At 51.2% G+C, this 19,479-nt stretch overlaps 2 protein-coding genes across 4 annotated transcripts in view; one reads left to right on the top strand and one right to left on the bottom strand.

Moving 5' to 3' along the window:
- Window positions 1-1,618: 1,618 nt before the first annotated feature.
- SYS1 (SYS1 golgi trafficking protein) overlaps window positions 1,619-19,479 on the top strand; it is a 27,746-nt gene continuing 9,885 nt past the window's right edge. Inside the window, exons 1-5 of one of the 3 annotated variants that reach the window (XM_082644147.1) lie at window positions 1,641-1,695; window positions 2,381-2,528; window positions 2,745-2,986; window positions 4,321-4,388; window positions 5,542-6,763. In XM_082644147.1, the coding sequence (XP_082500273.1) occupies window positions 1,663-1,695; window positions 2,381-2,528; window positions 2,745-2,986; window positions 4,321-4,388; window positions 5,542-5,782 (732 nt within the window). In that variant the 5' untranslated portion in view covers window positions 1,641-1,662 and the 3' untranslated portion in view covers window positions 5,783-6,763. Of the gene's footprint in view, window positions 1,696-2,380; window positions 2,529-2,724; window positions 2,987-4,320; window positions 4,389-5,541; window positions 6,764-19,479 lie in introns of those variants that run through there. The other 2 variants (XM_082644148.1, XM_082644149.1) reach the window with 2 other exon arrangements.
- TP53TG5 (TP53 target 5) lies at window positions 7,664-16,130 on the bottom strand. The gene is made up of 4 exons (XM_082645765.1): window positions 15,028-16,130; window positions 14,697-14,827; window positions 13,972-14,014; window positions 7,664-13,248 (listed from the first exon to the last, which is right to left on the bottom strand). The coding sequence occupies exons 1-4, from the start codon at window positions 15,226-15,228 to the stop codon at window positions 12,736-12,738; spliced, it is 888 nt and encodes a 295-aa protein (XP_082501891.1). The 5' UTR covers window positions 15,229-16,130; the 3' UTR covers window positions 7,664-12,735.

Raw genomic sequence — 19,479 nt, 5'->3', positions numbered from 1 at the left:
CCCTAGCACAGGCTTTGTGGTCTGAACCCAAAGCTCATTTTCCTTTTCCAGGCCACCTGTAGTCAAATTCTCAAAATGGGTCACGAAGACCGGCCAAGAGTATTACCGTGGTTTTCCTCAGCTTAGTTTCCTTCTTGTAGCCAAATTAAGACTTGGGACACTGCCCATTTCCGGGGTTTGGAAAGGTAGGAATTCAAGAGCTGAAATTCTACAGGGAATAGGAAACTGCTGTCTGGCAAGCCCATGGGGGTTTCCCAAAGCCGAGCTCCAGGATTCAGGGATGACTCAGACACCAGCTATCCACCAGTCCCAAAGCCTCAGGGCTACCTGCATTTTCCATTTCAGGAGAAAGGGGAGGGAACGTCTTCCTTCTGTGGGAGGAGATGGGGTGGAGAAGGCCCAGATGTGACTTGAGGGGGCCCAACTCAGGAAGAGACACACCATCTAGCACCTGGAAAAAAGAGGAAGCTGCCTGCCGAAACTAAGTTGAACCTCTCAAGCACTTTTCCTGAGCCTCTCTTCCAACCTCTCCTTAATCCCTCACCCTGAACAACTTAAGCCTAGGAATTCACTGCTCCTTTCCCCCTTCCCACTATCCCACACATATTTCACTGTCTTCTTCCTTTCTTTCTTTTTTCTTTTTTAAAATTCTGGAATGGTATCTTGGTGTTTGGAGTCGGGTGTCCTGGGTTTGAATCCCAGCTCAGCTTCCTATGAGCTCTCTGACCTAGGTAGAGTCACGCCCCACTCTCAGAGCCTCACTTTCCTCACCTTTAAAGTAGGGGATAATATCTATCTTCTCTGATGATGATGATGATGATTTTGGCCGTTGTGGGATCTTAGTTCCCCGACCAGGGATCGAACCCAGGCCCTCGGCAGTGAGAGTGCAGAGTCCTAACCATTGGACTGCCAGGGAGTTCCCATACCTTCTCTGATTATGAGGATGAAACAAGATCACATAGATACTTAATAAACAGAAGATGTTTTCTCAGAAGCACTAGATCATGTGAGTCATTAATACACCAGGGAGATTTGGTGAGCTGAAATGAGGTGCCAAAAGAACAGTTGAACTGGAAATCACCTCAGAAATCTTTGAGCCTTAATGACTTCCAAGCTGGAGTCCAAGTGAACTGTTTACAATATTTCCAAATGATAAGGGAAATCACACACTTACTCTTGATAGCGTCTCAGGTTTCTTTACCTTTGTCTGGAATTGTAACAACTCAAGGTGATAACATGGTTAACACATGCTGTTCAGAAGTTCTGACTGGCAAGTTACATAGGTCTTTGATAAGCTTTTTTTAATGGGAAAATAATTAGTGGAGGGTACATTAAATGATGGAAAACATTAATATTGTCTAACTCCTCACTTCATAAACAGGGAAGCTGAGGTTTAAAGAAGAAAGTGGCTTGCTAAGCACACAGCTAGTAGAGCAGGCTAGAAAACCTGGACTCTTCCTGGAACCAGTTACTTCCCTTCTTTCCATTCCGGAGAAGGGGAACCTAGGATCAAGGAAATCAATGGGTTTTGGTCGGCTGAGTCAGGAGTGAAATGACTCATCAATTTGCGGTTGCCCTTTCTCTATTCTTGACTCATTCAGCACATATTTACTGACTGTCCACACTATTTGGACTCAGAAGAGAAGGCAGAGAGAAAGAGCTATGGCGGCAGGCAGCATCGGGATCTGCTTCCAGGTATGACTTCAGAACCTGGGCTTTTTCCCCCCATTTTAAATATATATAGATATATAAATATAAATGGATATCCACATTATAAAACACCCACTACTCTGCCTTCTAATACAGTTAGGTTATGTCTGAGGGCAGGGGCTGTCTCATTCGAACGTGTGCAAATTTTCCTGGCACTCAGTAGGGCACGAAATCAGTGCTGTGGTATTGGAAACACTTGAAGTCTAATTCTGACTGCCACTAATTCTATGTCTTTGAGACAGTATATTCCATCTGTAACCCGGAAACGGTGGCAAAATCATGTGTGGAATTGCTGGCAAGTTCATTTCAAGTTATCCCAGGATTTAGCTAGGAGAAAGAAAACGTTGGGAATCTAGGCTGAAAACAGAGTCGACGTTATCACGTCCTTAATTCCCAAACATCTTTCCCTCGCCCTTAACCACTCCTCTATCTTCTACCCTAGCCGTCCTCCTTTTCTTCAAGATTTCCCTCTAGAGGGCACGCTAGCTCTACCGTTCTGGAGCCCCACTTCCGTTCGCCTTCATTCTTTCTTCTGCGCATGTGCACACTTCGCTTCCGGGCTTCCAACCCTCATTTAGGTGGTTCAGCCGAAGACTGCACCCGCTACGCCTGCGCAATATCAGCCCCTCCCCTCCACCGCTGTCCCCGGAAACGCTTCCTTCCTACGCAGCCGCTACAGTCGCAGCAGCAGCTGGAGCTTTGCCTCTCTAGGCCGGTAGGGCCTCTTCTCCATGGTCCTGCCTGTCAGCACCGTTTCGGGGGCCAGTCGGTGAGGCTGGGCTGCGCTCGGAAGCTTCGATCCTCGAGTCTGTCACCCGGTGAGTGAACCCCACAGGAACTCGAGTACGAGCGGGGCCCGAGCAGCTGCTGGAACGGGCAGGATTTCCCCTCACTCCGGGAATGGGTCTGTCCGCCCCGGCCTCCCCCCCACTCCCGGAATGGGCTCGCCCCCTCATTCCCAGTCCCTCCTCCCGGACGGGGCGACGTTGCCATGGTGACGGCCGGCGGGCTGAGGCCCGGCGTGTGTCCTCCAGGTGCCGGGGCGGCCCGGGGCCCATGGCGCGGCGGTGGCGCTGACCCAGGCCCGGGCGGCGGCCGGGCCCCGCGGGCCGGCATGGCGGGCCAGTTCCGCAGCTACGTGTGGGACCCGTTGCTGATCCTGTCGCAGATCGTCCTCATGCAGACCGTGTATTACGGCTCGCTGGGCCTGTGGCTGGCGCTGGTGGACGGTCTGGTGCGCAGCAGCCCCTCGCTGGACCAGATGTTCGACGCCGAGGTATGGTCCCCGGGCCGGCGCGGGCGGCGTCTCGGCCTCACCGGGTGGTCTGACACTACTGGGCTCTAGACCTGGCTGGGCCACCTTCTCGCTTTGTGGCCCTGGGAAAAGGATATCACCTTTCTGAGCCTCGGCTGCCTTATCCATAAAATGGAATGACAGGGAGGCAGATTAGTACAAAGGAAGCGGCCTGCGTTCCAGGCAACCTGATACATCTCCTTTCTGACACTGAAAAAGTGACTTCACTTCTCTGAGCCCCAGATTCTCGGGTGCCAAATTGGGGACGGGGGGATGGATAAAAGAGCATTCACGGAGTATAATGGGAACTCCCTGGACTTTGGAGTCAGGTCTCTAAGTTCCATGTACGAGCTGTGTGACCTGGGGCGAGTGTTGTCATCTCTCTGAACCCCAGTTTTCTTGTCTGCAAAATCATGAGACCGCTGGCATAGAGGTGGTGGACTGCAGTACAAAGAGCCTGGCTTTGGATTCAGAAATGCTTAGTGTCCAGTGTAGGCTGAAACATACCAGCTGTGGGATTTGAGGCAAGTTGCTTTATCTTTCTGAGCCTGTTTTCTCTTCTGGAATAGAATAATCCTCCGCAAAATGTTATGAGGGCCAGAGGGGCCTAGGAGTAAGAAAGTGCCTTATAAAGTGTAATGGGAGGGTGGAGAGGTGTCTTGCTTCAGAGAGGCAGCTGTGGTATATGGTAATAAGCACAGTTCTTGGAGCCAGGAGATCTGGGATGGAATCTTTCCTCCTGCTTATTCTCTATGTAGCCCTTGGGCAAGTTATTATCCAAAAAGAGGTAATAATAAGCAAGTTATTATCCAAAAAGGGGTAACAATAACAACTTTATGAGGTTGTTGTGAGGATAATATGAGATAACGAATGTCAAGGCCTTTGAAAGCCGAAAGTGTGCAGATGTTTGGTATTGGATAGTACCACATGGACAGTGGTGGAGGTCACTCACCCACCAGGTGCCTAGTATACTGTACCTTCTTAGGAGCCTTGCTGAACCCCGATCTCACTCTTTTGCTGTTTATTTACCCTGTCACTTTGGGCAAGTGACTTAACTTCTTTGAATTTTTATTCCTCCTTTGTAAAATGAGGATAATGATCCCTTCCCGGCTGCTGTGAGGGGTCAGATGGGATACAGTGGTGGATGTCTGTAAAAGCAGCTTGGTGGAAGTAGGCTGCCATACAGATGAAGAGGCCTATTGGCTTCTGTGGTCCTGGAATGATGTTTGTTCCTGAGCGGGGCTGCTGGGGTCCTGGAGCCTGGGGCTCTGCCAGGTCACTTCTCCAGCATATTTCCATTTGTGATTCCCCCTCAGATCCTGGGCTTTTCCACCCCTCCAGGCCGGCTCTCCACGATGTCCTTCGTCCTCAACGCCCTCACCTGGTGAGTATCACCAGTTTTGCTATCCAGCTTTTGGGGTCTTAGCACTGGAACTAACTTACTAAATTCGGACATGAAACAGGCTGGCACTTGTTCCTGGGCAGTGGTGGACTAAAATGGGTGGCAGAGGCCAGTTCTGGGACTGGCTCCACTATAGGGTTTCTTTGATTGCTGTTTTGATTTAGCTGGAAAGCTCTTATGTCACTCTGTGCATGCTGCCTTGGGACAGCTTTCATCTCAGATCACTTCCCTGATGTGGAATCAGATGAGGAAAGGATTGGACGGGGAGTCAGTCTATTCTTGGCCCATGTGCCATTGGCCAAGTTCCTTCCCTTCTCTCTAGGCCTTGGGTCCTCATCTGTACCCTGAGGGCTTTGACTGAGAGGTGGTTTAGGGAAGTGATTAAGAGCTTAGGCTCTGGAAGCCGACTCACTTGGCTTTGACTCTCAGCTTTACCACTAGTCTAGTGACTGTGGACAAGTTAATCTGTCTAAGCCCCAGTTTCCTCATCAGTAAAATCAGGCTAATAATATTACCCACCTCATAGTGGTAAGGGTTACATGAGTAAATTCACAAGAGGTGCTTAGAACGATGCCTTTCACATTACTGTTCTTGACCTTACACTGCAGGTTGAAAGCTGGTGGGGTGACTTTGACCTGAATTTGGCTCCCAGATATGTTCTGTTTGGCTTACACAGTTGTCAACCCATGCAGGGTGTTTAAGACTTTTTTCACTTAGTTGAAAATCAGGATATTTTACATTAAAAATACAGATTTCTGGCTTCTCTTAAAAAATGGGATGATCGATTGATTCCAGGCCAGCATTCTAGCATGGTGACTTGCCTAGCTGCAGGCCCCACTTTAGATGAAACATGTATGCTTCATGCTGCCCCAGTCCCCGCCAATCTCTGGGATCCCTTTGAGTGGCAGCTGCATTGATCATCAAGCTCGTACTTTTTTCTTCTCCCCAGCCTGATCCACTCTCAGCATTACCTGCCAGGTTCCTCTGGGCATCTGATAATGTAACCCCTGCCTCCCACTTCTCTCGCTTGCTTCTGACCACTATGCTGTCATCCTAATTGTCCCTGCTCCCCCAAATAACCTAATCTAAGGCCAGGACAACCCAGTGACAACTCACTGCTGTCCTCTCCCCACAGTGCCCTGGGCTTGCTGTACTTCATCCGGCGAGGGAAGCAGTGTCTGGATTTCACTGTCACTGTCCATTTCTTTCACCTCCTGGGCTGCTGGTTCTACAGCTCCCGTTTCCCCTCGGCGCTGACCTGGTGGCTGGTCCAGGTCGTGTGCATTGCACTCATGGCTGTCATCGGGGAGTACCTGTGCATGCGGTCGGAGCTCAAGGAGATCCCCCTCAACTCAGCCCCGAAGTCCAGTGTCTAGAGTCGGGTCCTTTGGACACCCAGCTGGGCACTTGACACCTTGGGCTGCTCCGACTGTCCAGATGAGGTCCAGCCCAGGCCTGAGAGGAACCCGGGAAATGTGAAGTCTCTGTTGGTGTGGGAGAGAGAGTGAGGCCCCGTCAAGAAGGCAGGTAGCAGGCAGGATCACAGCTGCAAGAACAGCCTCTGTCCACTGAAGCCTTGGTATCTGGGAAGTCGGCAAGGGGGACCTCTTTCAGGGTAATAACAGAATCAGAACCATGTCACTCTTGAGCCACCATACCTGTCACCAGCCTGTTATTTTAAAAAGGAAAAAAAAAAAGGATATCTGATCACAGCGAACCACTCTTCTAGCCATCTGTCTTACCTCCCTGGGCCAGCTGTTAGTTTTGCCATGCCGCTGAACTGCAGCTATTCTGTCTGGAGCAACACTTGGTTTCTGGATCCAGAGCCACAGAAAGAGACGTAGGCGCAAAGTAGCAGGCTGCTGTCAGGGAGAGGATGGCAGGTGGAGGCATCAAGCAGAAAGAAAACGCACAACCTGTGTCCTGCTGCACACATGTGTGTGTACAACAATGAACCCGTGACTGACTTTCTTCCGGTTCTCTCTACTGGGTCTCCACCCTGCTGCCAGCTTTCAACATAGCAGGCCGTAGGACCCAGAGAAGAATCTTAGCGTCGCTCCCCATCTAACCCTCGAACTAGAGTCACTGCCTGTTCTCTAGGAATGACTGGGCATCCCAGCTCCCACGACCTCCGTTTTGGCAATATTTCCCTTTTCCTGCCTTGTTTGGAATTACACAGTGGGAAGGGTACAGTGGGCGCCCAGACACAGGAAGCCCAGCCTTCCAGCTTGAGGTACACTTGATAGTGCCGAGGGAGATAGGAATTTGCTACTCAGATTTTTCTTTGGGGTGGAGTGGCCTCTGTGAGGGGCTTACAGCTGCCCTTCCTGTGTACATAAATACAGTGTTTTCCACGGCTCTGCCTGTGCTTATTTTGTAATGCTGTGCTCGGGACTGGGAGAGATCAGCATAGCCAGACATTCTTTAGAGCCAGGAGCTGTAAAGAAGGATTAGGCCACCTTCTTTTATTCCTGAACCCGAGTATTCCTCCAACTGGTTAAAACACTAAGTGCCGGGGACACCTGTGTCCCACCCCCGCCTGCAGCCTTCTCCGCCACGCCTTGGGCGAACTGCCATGACTCGGTACCTTTCCCGTTTGCCAGTGACTTCTGAACATGCCCAGTGGAATGCACTGGTCTAGACCCATTTCTGCCTGGAAACCGTTGGTGCTCCCCTTTGGGTCCTCCAGAGCCTCCCTGAGAGAGCTGTCAGTGTTCAGCTTTCAGTGTTAGGGCTACCCAGTTGGGGACTTTTGCCATCTCCCCAGGAAGCCTTTCTAGCCTCCTGGCTCCTAGCCCTGCAGAATAGGAAGTTGAGGCCAACAGGATGAAGGTTTAAGAGTGAACATGCCTGGGCAGAGGCTGGGAGAATGCTTGGGTGAGCCAAGCTGGGAGGAAGCAGGTTGTTAATGGGATTCTAATCCTGGCTGCGGGGTCCAGGAGGTATGACCAGCTGAAATGGCTTCCCCTGGGTGGATGGATTTCCCCCCAGACACCCCAGACTCTAAAGGCAGGTGACTGACTTTATTTTGAGGCAAGCCTCAGAGCACTCACATCATGTGGCCACAGGCTCCCGTGGCCACAGGCTCCCGTGGCCAGCTCTGGTGGTGGTAGCTCCAGCTGTGTTGGCATACCTCTTTGGGAGTTTCCCATAAAGGCTGGTGCTGTCCTGCACATCTTCGATGACAGATCTCTGCCCCTTGAGTGTCAGTTGGATTTATGAAAACTGCCAAAGGTCAGGGGAGCCAAGGTGGGGTTTTTTTGTTTTTTGATACTATCATGACTAAGCTGAATGACAGTTGGGGGTCAAAAGTATGTGAGTTTCCTGAGATTTTTATGAATTCTAAAGTGACAAAGCAGTGTCTAGTCTAGAGGCAAGTTCCAGAGAGGACTGGGCAATGGAAGTAATAAATAATATCCACTGAGTGCTTCATAAAGAGATGTCCAGCAGTAGACTAAGTGCTGTACATCTCCTTGCTCACTTAATCTTCACAACAACCCTCTGAAGCAGGAAATAGCATCATCTGTATCTTACAGATGAGGAAACTCTAAGGAACTTGCCCAAGGTTAATGTTAGGAGCTGGCAGAGCCAGGAGTTGGGTTCCGGTAGTGACATTAATAAACTCATTCTGAAGAGATTAATAGTTAAAGATGTTTAAGTTCTTAGTGGTTAAACAATCTGCACCTTATAATCATACTCTCTCATCCTACTGTATTGTTTTAAATACTAAGGATGTAAAAAGCTTTATAACTATTACTTGCTTTCCAAGAAAAACTGATAGGCAGTGCATTAAATATGGCCACAGATTTCCAAGTGAACATAGGAATGTTGGAAATATTTTTATTTCCAAAGGATAAAGGAAAGTACCTAGATCAGAAAGTTACCGCCACCCTACCACTGAGTTGGTGTAGCTCTTCACTTTCTAGGGGTCTGACGTCTAGAGCCACCCCCCCCCCCGCCCCGCCCCGCCCCATCCCATCCAGTACCATTTGGAGAGACAAGTGGGAGACTAGTGCATAGCTGGTACTCAGAATAGTTTATAACCCGCAAGAAGAACGGGAAAGGAGAAAGGGATGTCTAGCTCAGAGGGTGCCTCTAACCCCTAGTTCTAGGCAAGCCTGTCCAGATCAGAGCCAAATGGGGGCCAGAATGGCAGCCAGCAGGCACCAGTGAGGCGGGAAGCTCCAGGTCCCCGTGAGTCTTATGTGAGGCACAGCTCAAACAGTAGGTTCCCCTGGAAGCAGAGTCTTAGACTCTCTTCAGCAACTCCCAGATCAGGGTAGCTTCCCTCTCGCATTCCCGGGGGGCAGTCAGCCTGTAGCCCAGGGACTACAGCCTCAGGGGCAGGGGGAGGAGAGGCCAGTTCCGGGCACAAGAGAGGTTCTTTGTGGAGAGGGAATTAAGAGCTACTGCATGCTTGAGGTTTTCTGTAGGAAAGTAGCAAAGGATGGTGGAACAACATTGAAACAAGGGGAGTAGAGGGAGCTGGGAGTTTTAATCCCTGACCTGCCTACCCGGCCAAGCCAGGGAGAATTCTAGGGGCTTTAGAGAGCTGCAGTGGAGTGCGAGGTTAAGTCTTGGAGTCCCATTACCAGCTGTGAGACCTTGGATAAGCTACTTAACCTTCCCTGGGTTGAAGTTCCCTGAGTTTTTGTGAGGATTCAGTGAGATGTCATAATATAAAGCATTTAGTGCTGTGCCTGACCTATAGGAAAGTGATCCATGAATCTCAGCAGTTAGAATTATGGGACCACTGCCCTCTTCCCATTTTACAGAGGAGATATCTTTCTTCAAAGCCTCAACTGTTAGGTGGGGGACAGGCTTGCCCATGACCTAGGTACAGCCACCAAGTATTGAGCTCCTATGTGCCATGCACTGTAAAGTGATTTATGTTTCTAACTTAATCCAATGAGATAGGCACCACCGTTTTCCCTATTTTGCAGACAATGAAACTGAGGCTTAGGAGTAAACAGCTTTCCCCAGCATCAAACAGCTGATAAGAAGCTAGGCCTGTCTGCCTCAGCAACCTCATCCCCATTCATATACCAATCATGTTTAAGTGGTACATGGCCCAGATTGGGAGAGGGACAGTCTCTGGGATCCAGATGCTATTTTGTGAATGTGAACATAAGATTGGCTTTTTAGGGCTTCCCTGGTGGCGCAGTGGTTGAGAGTCCGCCTGCCGATGCAGGGGGACACGGGTTCGTGCCCCGGTCCGGGAAGATCCCACATGCCGTGGAGCGGCTGGGCCCATGAGCCATGGCCGCTGAGCCTGTGCGTCCGGAGCCTGTGCTCCACAACAGGAGAGGCCACAACAGTGAGAAGCCCGCGTACCGCAAAAGAAAAAAAAAAAAAAAAGATTGGCTTTTTAAACAAGCAGCTAGTTCCCTAAAGGTGGGCAGTTAGGCAGCTGCTCGTAAGTGAGAAACAGTGCCAGTACTGGCTTTATTACAGCAAGGAGGCCTGGAAAAAAGGCCGAACGTTCAACGTCCCACAAACTGGTTTCAACTACATCAAGCCTGATTTGCCCAAAGCCCTCTGGAATGGCTATTAGTATCCCTCTTTTAAGAAACAGATGGAATAGGCTCCGAGAGGTCGTGTGACTTGTTAAAATTCAAACATTAAAAATTTTCCCCAGTTAACTGTTAGGGAGCCATTTCTCCTGCGGTCTCTTATCCCTGAGATTATGGGTTGCAGCATCCTGCCCAAATCAGGATCTGACTGAGCCCTGAAGAGGGGCCTCAGGTTGAAGTGGTTAAACAATGGGAGGATGGTAGTGGGGAGACCCTAGTTCTGGGATTATGGGAGGCAGGTTGCCTGAGCCTAAATGCCAGGAGGTGGAAGGGATAAGGCTGGAAGGAGTGCACTGCTGGGAATCATTCACATCCTTGCTTCCCCAGCGGCACCCGGGCCACGCTGGGTTCCAGCCTAGGCACACAGGCTTCTGTCTGCTCACTTGATGGCATTGCCCATGGGCAGCTGGGGCCCAGCTCTGGCTTCCAATTGGGCAAAGCAAAAGTTGCCAATCTCGCCTAGGCTCAGGCCATTCGGGCCCCCACTTGGGGCTCCCCGGGGAAGGTTCCCATGAAGACTAGTGCATGCCCCCCCCCTCCCCACCACACACACACAGGGTTTGGTTTTTTGTTTGGGAGCGTGCTACCCTAATCGCCCGCTGATAGAGCACGCTGGACAGAAGTTTACTTGAGGGTTGATGGAACGGAAGGTGCTTGGGAGGAAAGATCGAATAGAAGGTTGATGTGATTGATGATGCCCAGCAAGGGAACTGAAATGGAGACGACCCAGGAAATGGGCTGGATTGTAAGCTTAGCGGGAAGACAGCTTGAAGTGAAGGTTACGGGAGTGGAGGTTGCGCGGAGGGGGCGGGGCGAGGTGCTCGGGACGGGAGCGCCGCGCCTGGGTGGCCGCAGGTAGGGAGCGCGCTGCGAGGGCGTTAGGTCGCCGTTCCGAGGCTGAGCTGCGCGGTGCAGAGCGGTCCAGCGCCAGGCCCCGCTCAGGCTGTTCTCCCGGCCCGGTTTCCGCTGGCGGCCGCTTGGCGGATGCACAGTCAGGGTGCTGAGCCCCATTGGAGAGGAGGGGTGCGAGCCGGCCGGTTTAGCGGGAGCCTTTCCCATCCTTCTCTCGCCCTCCCAATCTGAGGATCTCCATCAGTGCCCTGGCTCCCTGGGAGTGAGGGTGGAGGGCTCTGCGCCCCTCGATGGCTCTGCTGCTCTCCCGAGGGCGCCCGCTGCACACAGCCTGTCTCCAGGGGAATACGGAGGATCAGGATCATAGTCTTTGTCCAGAGAAAGCCTGGGCCCCCTCTGTTTTCCTCTCCCCAACTGCATATTCAGGGCTCTGTGGCTCCTATCGACAGAGGGTGACCCCGACCGGACTTGGGGTTGGAGGATGGACGCGCTGTGTCCCACGGGAGCAGTAGGACGAAGTACCAGTTCCCCGCCTGACTCGGTGCTTTCCGTGACCCAGGCGGGGCATATTTCACATTTCCGGTTGGCATTTATTGACACCCGGAGCCGTGATAATCACGGCGCAATGCACGTGCGTGACGGGCTGGATGCTGCGTTGCATCTTTTCCCCTTCTTCGGGAAATGGAACGGGGAGCAGCCAGGAGACCTAAATTAGAGTTCTTGCTGTGCCACGTCCCAGCGGCGTGAGCCTGCGCAAGACCTTAGCTTCTCGGCGCCGCGGTGGTTTCCTCCTCTCCTTGGCCTGCAGGGCCATTGTGAGGCACCTGGCACCCAGGAAGCGCACAACCAACGCCCCCCTTCTATGACTTCATGGAGAGCACCGCTCAGGAGGCCAGCTTGCAGAGGCGGGGGAGGGGAGCAGCCCGCTTGCTTCTTTGTTACTGCTTCTGCACTGACTGTAGGGACGGAGTAGAATTAACCTGAAGTGATTCACACTCTCCCCCCTGCCCCACCTTATCTCCGTGGAGGGCCTCTTTCCTCCATCCTTTCCAGCCCCAGATAAAGAGGCAGAGCCAGCGGCAGTATTCTTCCGCGCCATATGGGAGATTTTATTTGTAGACTCGCGAATTTTTCCGCCCACCCCTCCCGTTCAGATGGTTGCGCGATCTCCGCCCTCTCCGCACACCTCTGGCTCCCATCCAAGGTCGCACCTGCGAGCAGAGACCTCAGCGTCAGTTAGGAGCTAAGACCGCCCCCAGAGGGCGCTGGCGTCCAGGGAGAGGGCTCAGGGACCAGGGCGCTGCGGTGTCTGGCCGATTGGAGATGCCCGGTTTGCTGAAGGGGCAGCTTCCCATTCAGCTGGACCCCCAGGCCCACCACCTCCTTCCTTTCTTGGGACCTCAGTGGAGGGGCTGGAGTGTTTCTACTTTTTCTTTTGCTAGGGAACTTTTGTTCAGAGTAGGTCTTATTTGAGGCACGAATAAATAAAACAAATGGAGAGTTTATCTAAGAGGGGATGAGATGCAGAAGAGCCTTACTTGACCACGCCCCCCCCTTAGCCCCACATTTGGAAACCCCTAAACTCACTTACTCAGACTTCTGTGAGATTATGAGCCATAGCAGATGGCCCATCCTGAGGCCTCCAGGCAGTGGATGACCCACCTCAGAACCACACTCCCAGTGCCCTACTTCCCCAGAGCCCCTACCTGGGTCCTGAGAGGACCCAGCCTGGCCACTGCCCTGCTGTGTGGACTTGGTCAATGGCTTCCGCCTCTCTGGGCTTCCCTCTCTGGGCATGAAGGTAGGGCCTCCCAGCACTGCCAGCCACAGCCCCCAAGACTCTGGGCCCAGCTCAGGGCCTGGCTTGGGGCTTGTGTCTCACCCTAGCCTGGCAGTGGCATTTGTCACATCTTGTATGGACGGACCATTGGCAGCTCAAGTGACGCCGAGCAGAGGCGGGTGCAGCAGCGCTTGACCCAGCGCAGGGGAGATGATCTGCACATCACCCGGCGCCCTGGGAGGTGGACTCGTGTGGGCAGCCCCTCAAACCAGATCCGCTGGTCTGCTGTGTCCAGCTGCTTCATGTCCTCCATGGGAGGTCTGTACTGGTGGGTCTTCAGGAAGACAACCCTGGGGTCCGCAGTGGGTGATTGCCTCTCCTGGGCTCCAGGGCCGGTGGGCAGGCCGCGACCCTTTGACGTCACGGGGACCTCCCGCAGTGCCGCCTTGGGCCTTGACTGCTCCGGGTCCTCAGGCTCCCTCAGGGGCTCTAATTTCTTGGAGTCCAGTTTCTTGTTGGGACACCCAGCCTCCTGAAGATCTTTGTTATTTTGTTCTACTGTATCCCAGACATCTTCGTGCCTGGCAGGGAGAGGAACGGCAGTCAGCAGAGCAAGACCCAGGCCCTGGTCCTCCAGCTAGCCCCGAGACAGCTGTTCTGCAGTCAGTTCAGGGAACCTGTCAGGAAAGCTAGAGAGAGCCTGAAAAGAAACTTCTCTACCACTCAGAGGTCTTGTTCCTGGGGGCAGGGGATGTGGTGATAAGTACTGGCAGAAGGGACGTGAGAGGTTGGAAAGGCCTGAGGCAAAGGCTGGTAGTTAGGACACCTAGAAATATATATTGCCTGCGTCGGCCACTAGGTTAGGGTTCTGCCTCTTTGGATTTCAACTGATGGAGCGGACTGGTCCAGTGTTTTGTTTTCTGTTTTTTGTTTTTTTTTTTTTCAAACTGTGTTCCAAGAAATCTTAGAAAGTATCTCAAATGACCACCCCCCACCCCTGGAGGGGCAGGGTGAGGGGCAGGATAGCTTCCCTCCAACGACACAGTTGGGGCTTGGGGACAGAAATTTGAAGAGAGGCTCTGCTGCTTTAAAAAGGGTTGGAAATCTCTGGGACTAGATGATCCTGACCCTTCTGGCTCAGTGTTTCCTGAGCGCCTGCATGGAGGACGCCAACTCAGAGGGAGGAGCCAGAGGGGTGGAGTTAACTAGAGGGGTTAGGAGACTTTCCCCAGGGGTGTCTGTCGTAGACTGAGTCCCCTGCAATGTGGCAGCCCCTGTCCTAGCTGAGTGTGTGTGGAGAGAGAGAGGCCTCAGGCTCAGGATAATGACCATACTGAGGATAATAATGGCCACCGCTGACTGGGTGCCCACTGGGTGTCAGGCCCAGGACCCTCACAACAGTCCTGCAAAGCAGGAGGCAGGGAAGTGGCGGAGCGGCTTGGAGAGCACAGGCTTTGGAGACAAACTGGGGTTCAAATTGGCTTCTGCCTCTTAACCATCTGTGTGATTTGGGGCAAGAAACGTAACCTGTCAGAGCCTTAGTTTCCTCATCTGTAAAACCGGGGTAATTCCTTCTACCTAATAGGATTTTTGTGAAGAATAAACTAAGTGAGAAAATGCTTTGTATGGTACCTGGCCCTTAGCGGGTGCCTCATGTCAGCTTTCTTAGCATCCTGATGTGACTTGTGAGGAAACTGAGCCTCAGCAGAATGACTAGTTTGCAGGTGAATCTCTGCGTGGTGTTGACTTGGGAGAGGCAGAAGGGGTGGCCCCTCTCGCCACACTAACCAGGTGGCGGTTAGTCCCGTGGTTGGATGATTATGACCAGGGTTATGACAACAGCTCTGATATCAGCTGGGAACCGCTTCAAATCCTAGCTCTGCCACTTACCAGTCCAGTTAATGGGACAAGTTACAACATCTCTTGAGGCTCAGCTCCTCATCAGTAAAATAAGGCTAATAAATAACTACCTTTCTCCCAGAGCCTAGTCAATAGGCAGGTTTCGAAATTCCTTAGCATAGTGCCTGTTCCTAGTAAAGGTGGCTGTTGGGCCCATGATAGGGGCCATGGGCGGGCCATGCTCACCCAGAGGAGACCCTGAGGATCTTCGGAACTCTGAAAAGTGAATTCCAACACCTTTTGGCCAGGTTCTGCAGTTCTTGGGTCCGAGGGTTCGAGATCTTGAGCAGCTTCAAGAGCGACAAGTTTTTTAGCACCTGCCAGGGGTGAAGAGCCAGAAAAACTGAAGCTTCAGCTTTCCTGGGATAGCGTCCCACCCTGCCACCCGGACTTTGGCTCAGCTCAGCTCAGGGCAGGGCCAGGTGACTCCTTCCGGGTCACTTGGCCTGGCAGCCAGGAGAAGCACTGCATGGGGGCCCAGGCTCTCCTAAGCAGACACCAAAATGGGGCACCTCACCGCTTTAAGTCGGTTCCGCTCAATTACTTTGCTGACAGGCTGCTGTATCTTGTCCTGTGGTTCCTCATGTTGCCTCTGACAGAGAGAGAGAGGGGGCGGGGGGAGAGAGAGAGAGAGAGAGAGAGAGAGAGAGAGAGAGAGAGAGAGAATGCTAACACAGTAGGAACCACCCCCCCGAACGCCTCCATAATACCTCTCCATTGGGCTGGGCTTGGTGTGACCAACCCTAGACTGGGAGTTTTGTTACCTTGGTTTGGGGGTGGAAACAGGGAGCCCATTCTAACTCTCCTGACCTCCCTTCACCCTTCACCTCTCCCTCTTCCCCCCAGTCTGGAAGGCCCCATCCTGGGCATGGTTGGACTCTTTGTTGAGACCCCCACTGGGTCTAGTCCCAAATCCAACCTTGGAAACCACTCTATTCTTGAGCCTCTTCTTTGCTGATGGACTCATGCTGGAGCTGTGAGGCCTCAGAGACAGACGGAGCAAGACTGGTACCAGGCACCGCCTGCCCCCTGCCTCTCTCAGCTCAGCCAGCGCTCAGGCTGGGCATCAGGATGATTGTGCTGGGGCTCCCAGGGAAGGGACTGTGACATCACTGAAATGTGTGACAGTGGCAGGGCTGAGTCTCCGAGGAGTATGTGGATGGCAGGGGTGGAGGGTGAGGAGGAAACTCCTGTCTGTGGAGAAACGTAGTAGGTGCCAGGCAGAGACATATATTGTCACCATCTCCCTGTGAGGTAGGAAGATTCCCCTGTCTTTTTTTTTTTTTTTTAATAAAGAAGCCAGGGTTCAAAGAAATAAATAATTTATCCACACAGCTGGATAATGTTGGAGCTGGAAACGTAAGGTCTGACCGTCAACCCATGAAACATAGGTTCCCAACTATGCTCATATGTTCATTCATGTCACACATGTTGACTGTATATCTGCTATGTGTTAGGTGTGTTCTAAGCGCTGGAATAAAAAAAAGACAATTCCTACCATCAAGGAACTTACATTCTAGTGGAGAGTGTGTGTGCTTGTAAAGGTTTAACAATGGACTCTCTGAAACAAAGTGTGTATATGTGTGTGTGTGAATGTGTGTTTATCATAAATTTTACTGAAAGAAATCTAATAAAATTCTACAATACTCTTTATTGTGAATTCTGTATAGCCAGTTTATTCTTACAGTATACTTTTCTTGAATTTTGCCTAACTCTCGCATCCATAGTCAACCTATGGTTATAACTGATGAACAAGTGTAGTTCCAGCATGAATGTTGATGTAAGAAAGTGAAAAAGTGAAAGAACAAAGATGTTGGAATTCAACTCATTTCTCAATGACCTGATCGACTTACTCGCTGTATTAGATCACAGTTTTCAAATACCGGGAGTATATTTGCTCAGCTATTTTTGCATGTGCGTTGCTATTTACAGTGTACAGGCATACCTCAGAGATATGGCAGGTTCGGTTCCAGACCACTGCAATACACTGAGTTACCTGAATCTTCTGGTTTCCCAGTGCATATGAAAGTTATGTTTACACTATACTGTAGTCTATTAAGTGTGCAATAATATCATTATGTCTAAAAAAATGTACATACCTTAATGTAAAAATACTTAATTGCTAAAAACCACTAATCATCATCTGAGCTTTCAGCAAGTCGTAGTAGCAACATCAAAGATCACAGATCACCATAACAAGTATAATAGTGAAAAAGTTTGAAATATTGTGAAAATTACCAAAATGTGACACAGCGACATGAAGCAAGCAAATGCTGTTGAAAAAATGGTGCCTATGGACTTGTTCAACTAGGGTTTCCACAAACCTTCAATTTGTAAATACCGCACTATCTGTGAAGTGCAGTAAAGTGAAATAAAATGAGATCTGCCTGTAGCAGCTGTAGACAGGACATATTTACATTTAATCTACATTATTAACATTTCCTCCATTACTTTCTTCAGGCTAGACCGGGGGTCGGCAAATTTCTTCTGTAAGGAGCAAGATAGTAAATATGTTAGACTTTGCAGGCCATGTAGTTGCAACTATTCAACTGCTCTTGGGATGTGAAAGCAGCCACAGATATGGAAATGAGTGGGCCTGGCTGTGTTGCAATAAAGTTTATTTACAGAAAGAGTTGGTGGGCTGGATTTGGCCCATGGCCAACTGCTGGTCTAGACAATCAACAGAACAATAAGTCAAAACCTGACTTATCATACTTACCTATTTCTGTGGTGTAAATACTCCTACCAGGGCTGATTTCAAGCTACCAGTGTGATGTCACTGAATGCAGAGTTGAAAAGAAATGCACAGTAGCATGCCATTATATATTATATATTTGTACCATATTTCTACAGCTGTAAAGATTCTCAAGATCATAGATAATAGCAAAAGGTAGTAAAAATTAGAAAGTGATGAGTTTGAGCATTTTTCTCCTTTGTTTTTATCTTTTTAAAATTCATTTATTTTTTATTTATTTATTTATTTTTGGCTGTGTTGGGTCTTTGTTGCTGCATGAGGGCTTTCTCTAGTTGCAGTGAGCGGGGGCTGCTCTTCGTTGCAGTGCGTGGGCTTCTCATTGCGGTGGCTTCTCTTGTTGTGGAGCACGGGCTGTAGGTGCTCGGGCTTTGGTAGTTGTGGCACGTGGGCTCAGTAGTTGCGGTGCACGGGCTTAGTTGCTCTGTGGTATGTGGGATCTTCCCGGACCAAGGCTCGAACCCGTGTCCCCTGCACTGGCAGGCGGATTCTTAACCACTGCACCACCAGGGAAGCCCCTCACCTTTGTTTTTAATATCATTAACTTAATGAAGTTGGTATAATTTAATTTTTAATGATGGCATTGCTTAACAACCAGCCAGCCAAGTTCCTAAAAATGCCATAGGCTTTTGTAAGCCCTCAGTGTCGGTTCCAGCACGCTTCTGTTAACGTTGGATAGGAGTAAGTGTGTGGAGAAAAGTAAACAGTGTGGGCCGGAAAGGGAGAACAAAAGTAGAAGCTTTGCTGTATTAAAAAGGATGGAATGGGACCATTTCACCGACAAGATGAGATTTGAGGAGAGACCTGGAGGAGGTGAGGGAAGGGGGAAGGAGTGGCGTCAGGAGATGAGGGCGGAGGCGGAGTCGTGGTGAAGGGCTGGGGACAGATCATGGGAGATTTTAACAGCTCAGGCTGCTCTGAGTAATCTGCCCAGCTGGCTGCATCTGAATAATCAGAAGAGCTGGCGAGATCCAGCTTCTCGGGCACCACCTCACTCAGTCAGCCAATCTGGTACCTAACCCAGTGTGGGAGCCAAATCCACACCATACCCGGGCGGAGGGGTGTGCGTGCATCTGGGGTGCTTAGCTCTGCCTTTTAGGGGTGATGGACCAAGACCAGACTACCGAACAGCTTCTTACATGCACATGCCCTTTATTATTAGGGCAAAGATAAGCGGGTGGTAAAACACGCTGTGGACCAGGGGAGAAACCGAGGAGGTGACTTGGGAGGGAAGGCACGGAGCGCAGCCCCGCCCCTCTCGCTCTGTCTGCCTCAGCGCTCTCCGTGGTTCCTCTGCTTCCCCCTCCCTGCGCGATTTCAGCTCTTCCTGGACCCTGCTGGACTCTGGTGGGCTGCATCAGGGTCATCTACCCCCGCCACTCAGCACCTGGGCACCAAGGGCTGGGGCCCCGCTGTGCGCTCCCCACTGAGGATGGCACACAGGCCCAGGGGAGAGGTCCTTCTAGAACATGGGTTCCTCAGGGGCAGGGACTTTTGGCTGTTCTCTTCATTGCTAACCCCTCAGAGCCTAGAATAGTACCTGGCTGACAATAGGTGCCCACTAAGTATTTCGTGAAAAAGTGAAATAAATGGCATTACCTATGATAAGGGCTGGGGGGCGGGCGCTGCTGGAACACAGAGGAGCAGTGTGGGGAGGCCAGGGAAGTCTTCGCAGAGATGGTGACGAGGAACAAAGGAGGAGTATGGTCTCCAGGCAGAGGGCTGTGGGCTGGGCAGGGCACTCTCAAAAGAGGGGATTTTAAAAGTACAGGTGTGGGAGGGAATTATGAACTGGTGTGTGTGCTGGAGTAGAAAGTAGGAGCCCAGAGCGGCGGTGACCAAACCCGGAGGAGTGAGCAAGACACGGACCGCTAAGGGCTTGATCACAGGCTGAGGGGCTTGGAGTTTGTCCTGAGGGTCAGAGCATCCTGGGAGCGTTCCAGCAACCGAGGCAACGGGGCTTGATTGAGCTCCAGGGGCTGGCGCGCGCCTCTGCCGTTCTGTTCTAGTCTGTTCTTTTCACCGTCACTCACTTCCCTCCCTTTGGAAGCTTAGGGAGTTCATCCCCAAGGGGGCAGGGCATTCTCCCTGACCAGACATTGTACCCCAGCAATGGCTCCTAAAGCAAATTCCCATAGTCTGTCTTGTTTGTCTCTTCCGTTTACACAGGAAAAACCATTTATGGGAATAGCGACACCCAAGGACACACAGCTGGTC

This window comes from Mesoplodon mirus (assembly GCF_964341445.2).
Source record: "Mesoplodon mirus genome assembly, chromosome: 15".
Classification (NCBI taxonomy): Eukaryota; Metazoa; Chordata; class Mammalia; order Artiodactyla; family Ziphiidae; genus Mesoplodon; species Mesoplodon mirus.
This window is presented reverse-complemented; position numbering and strand designations above follow the sequence as displayed.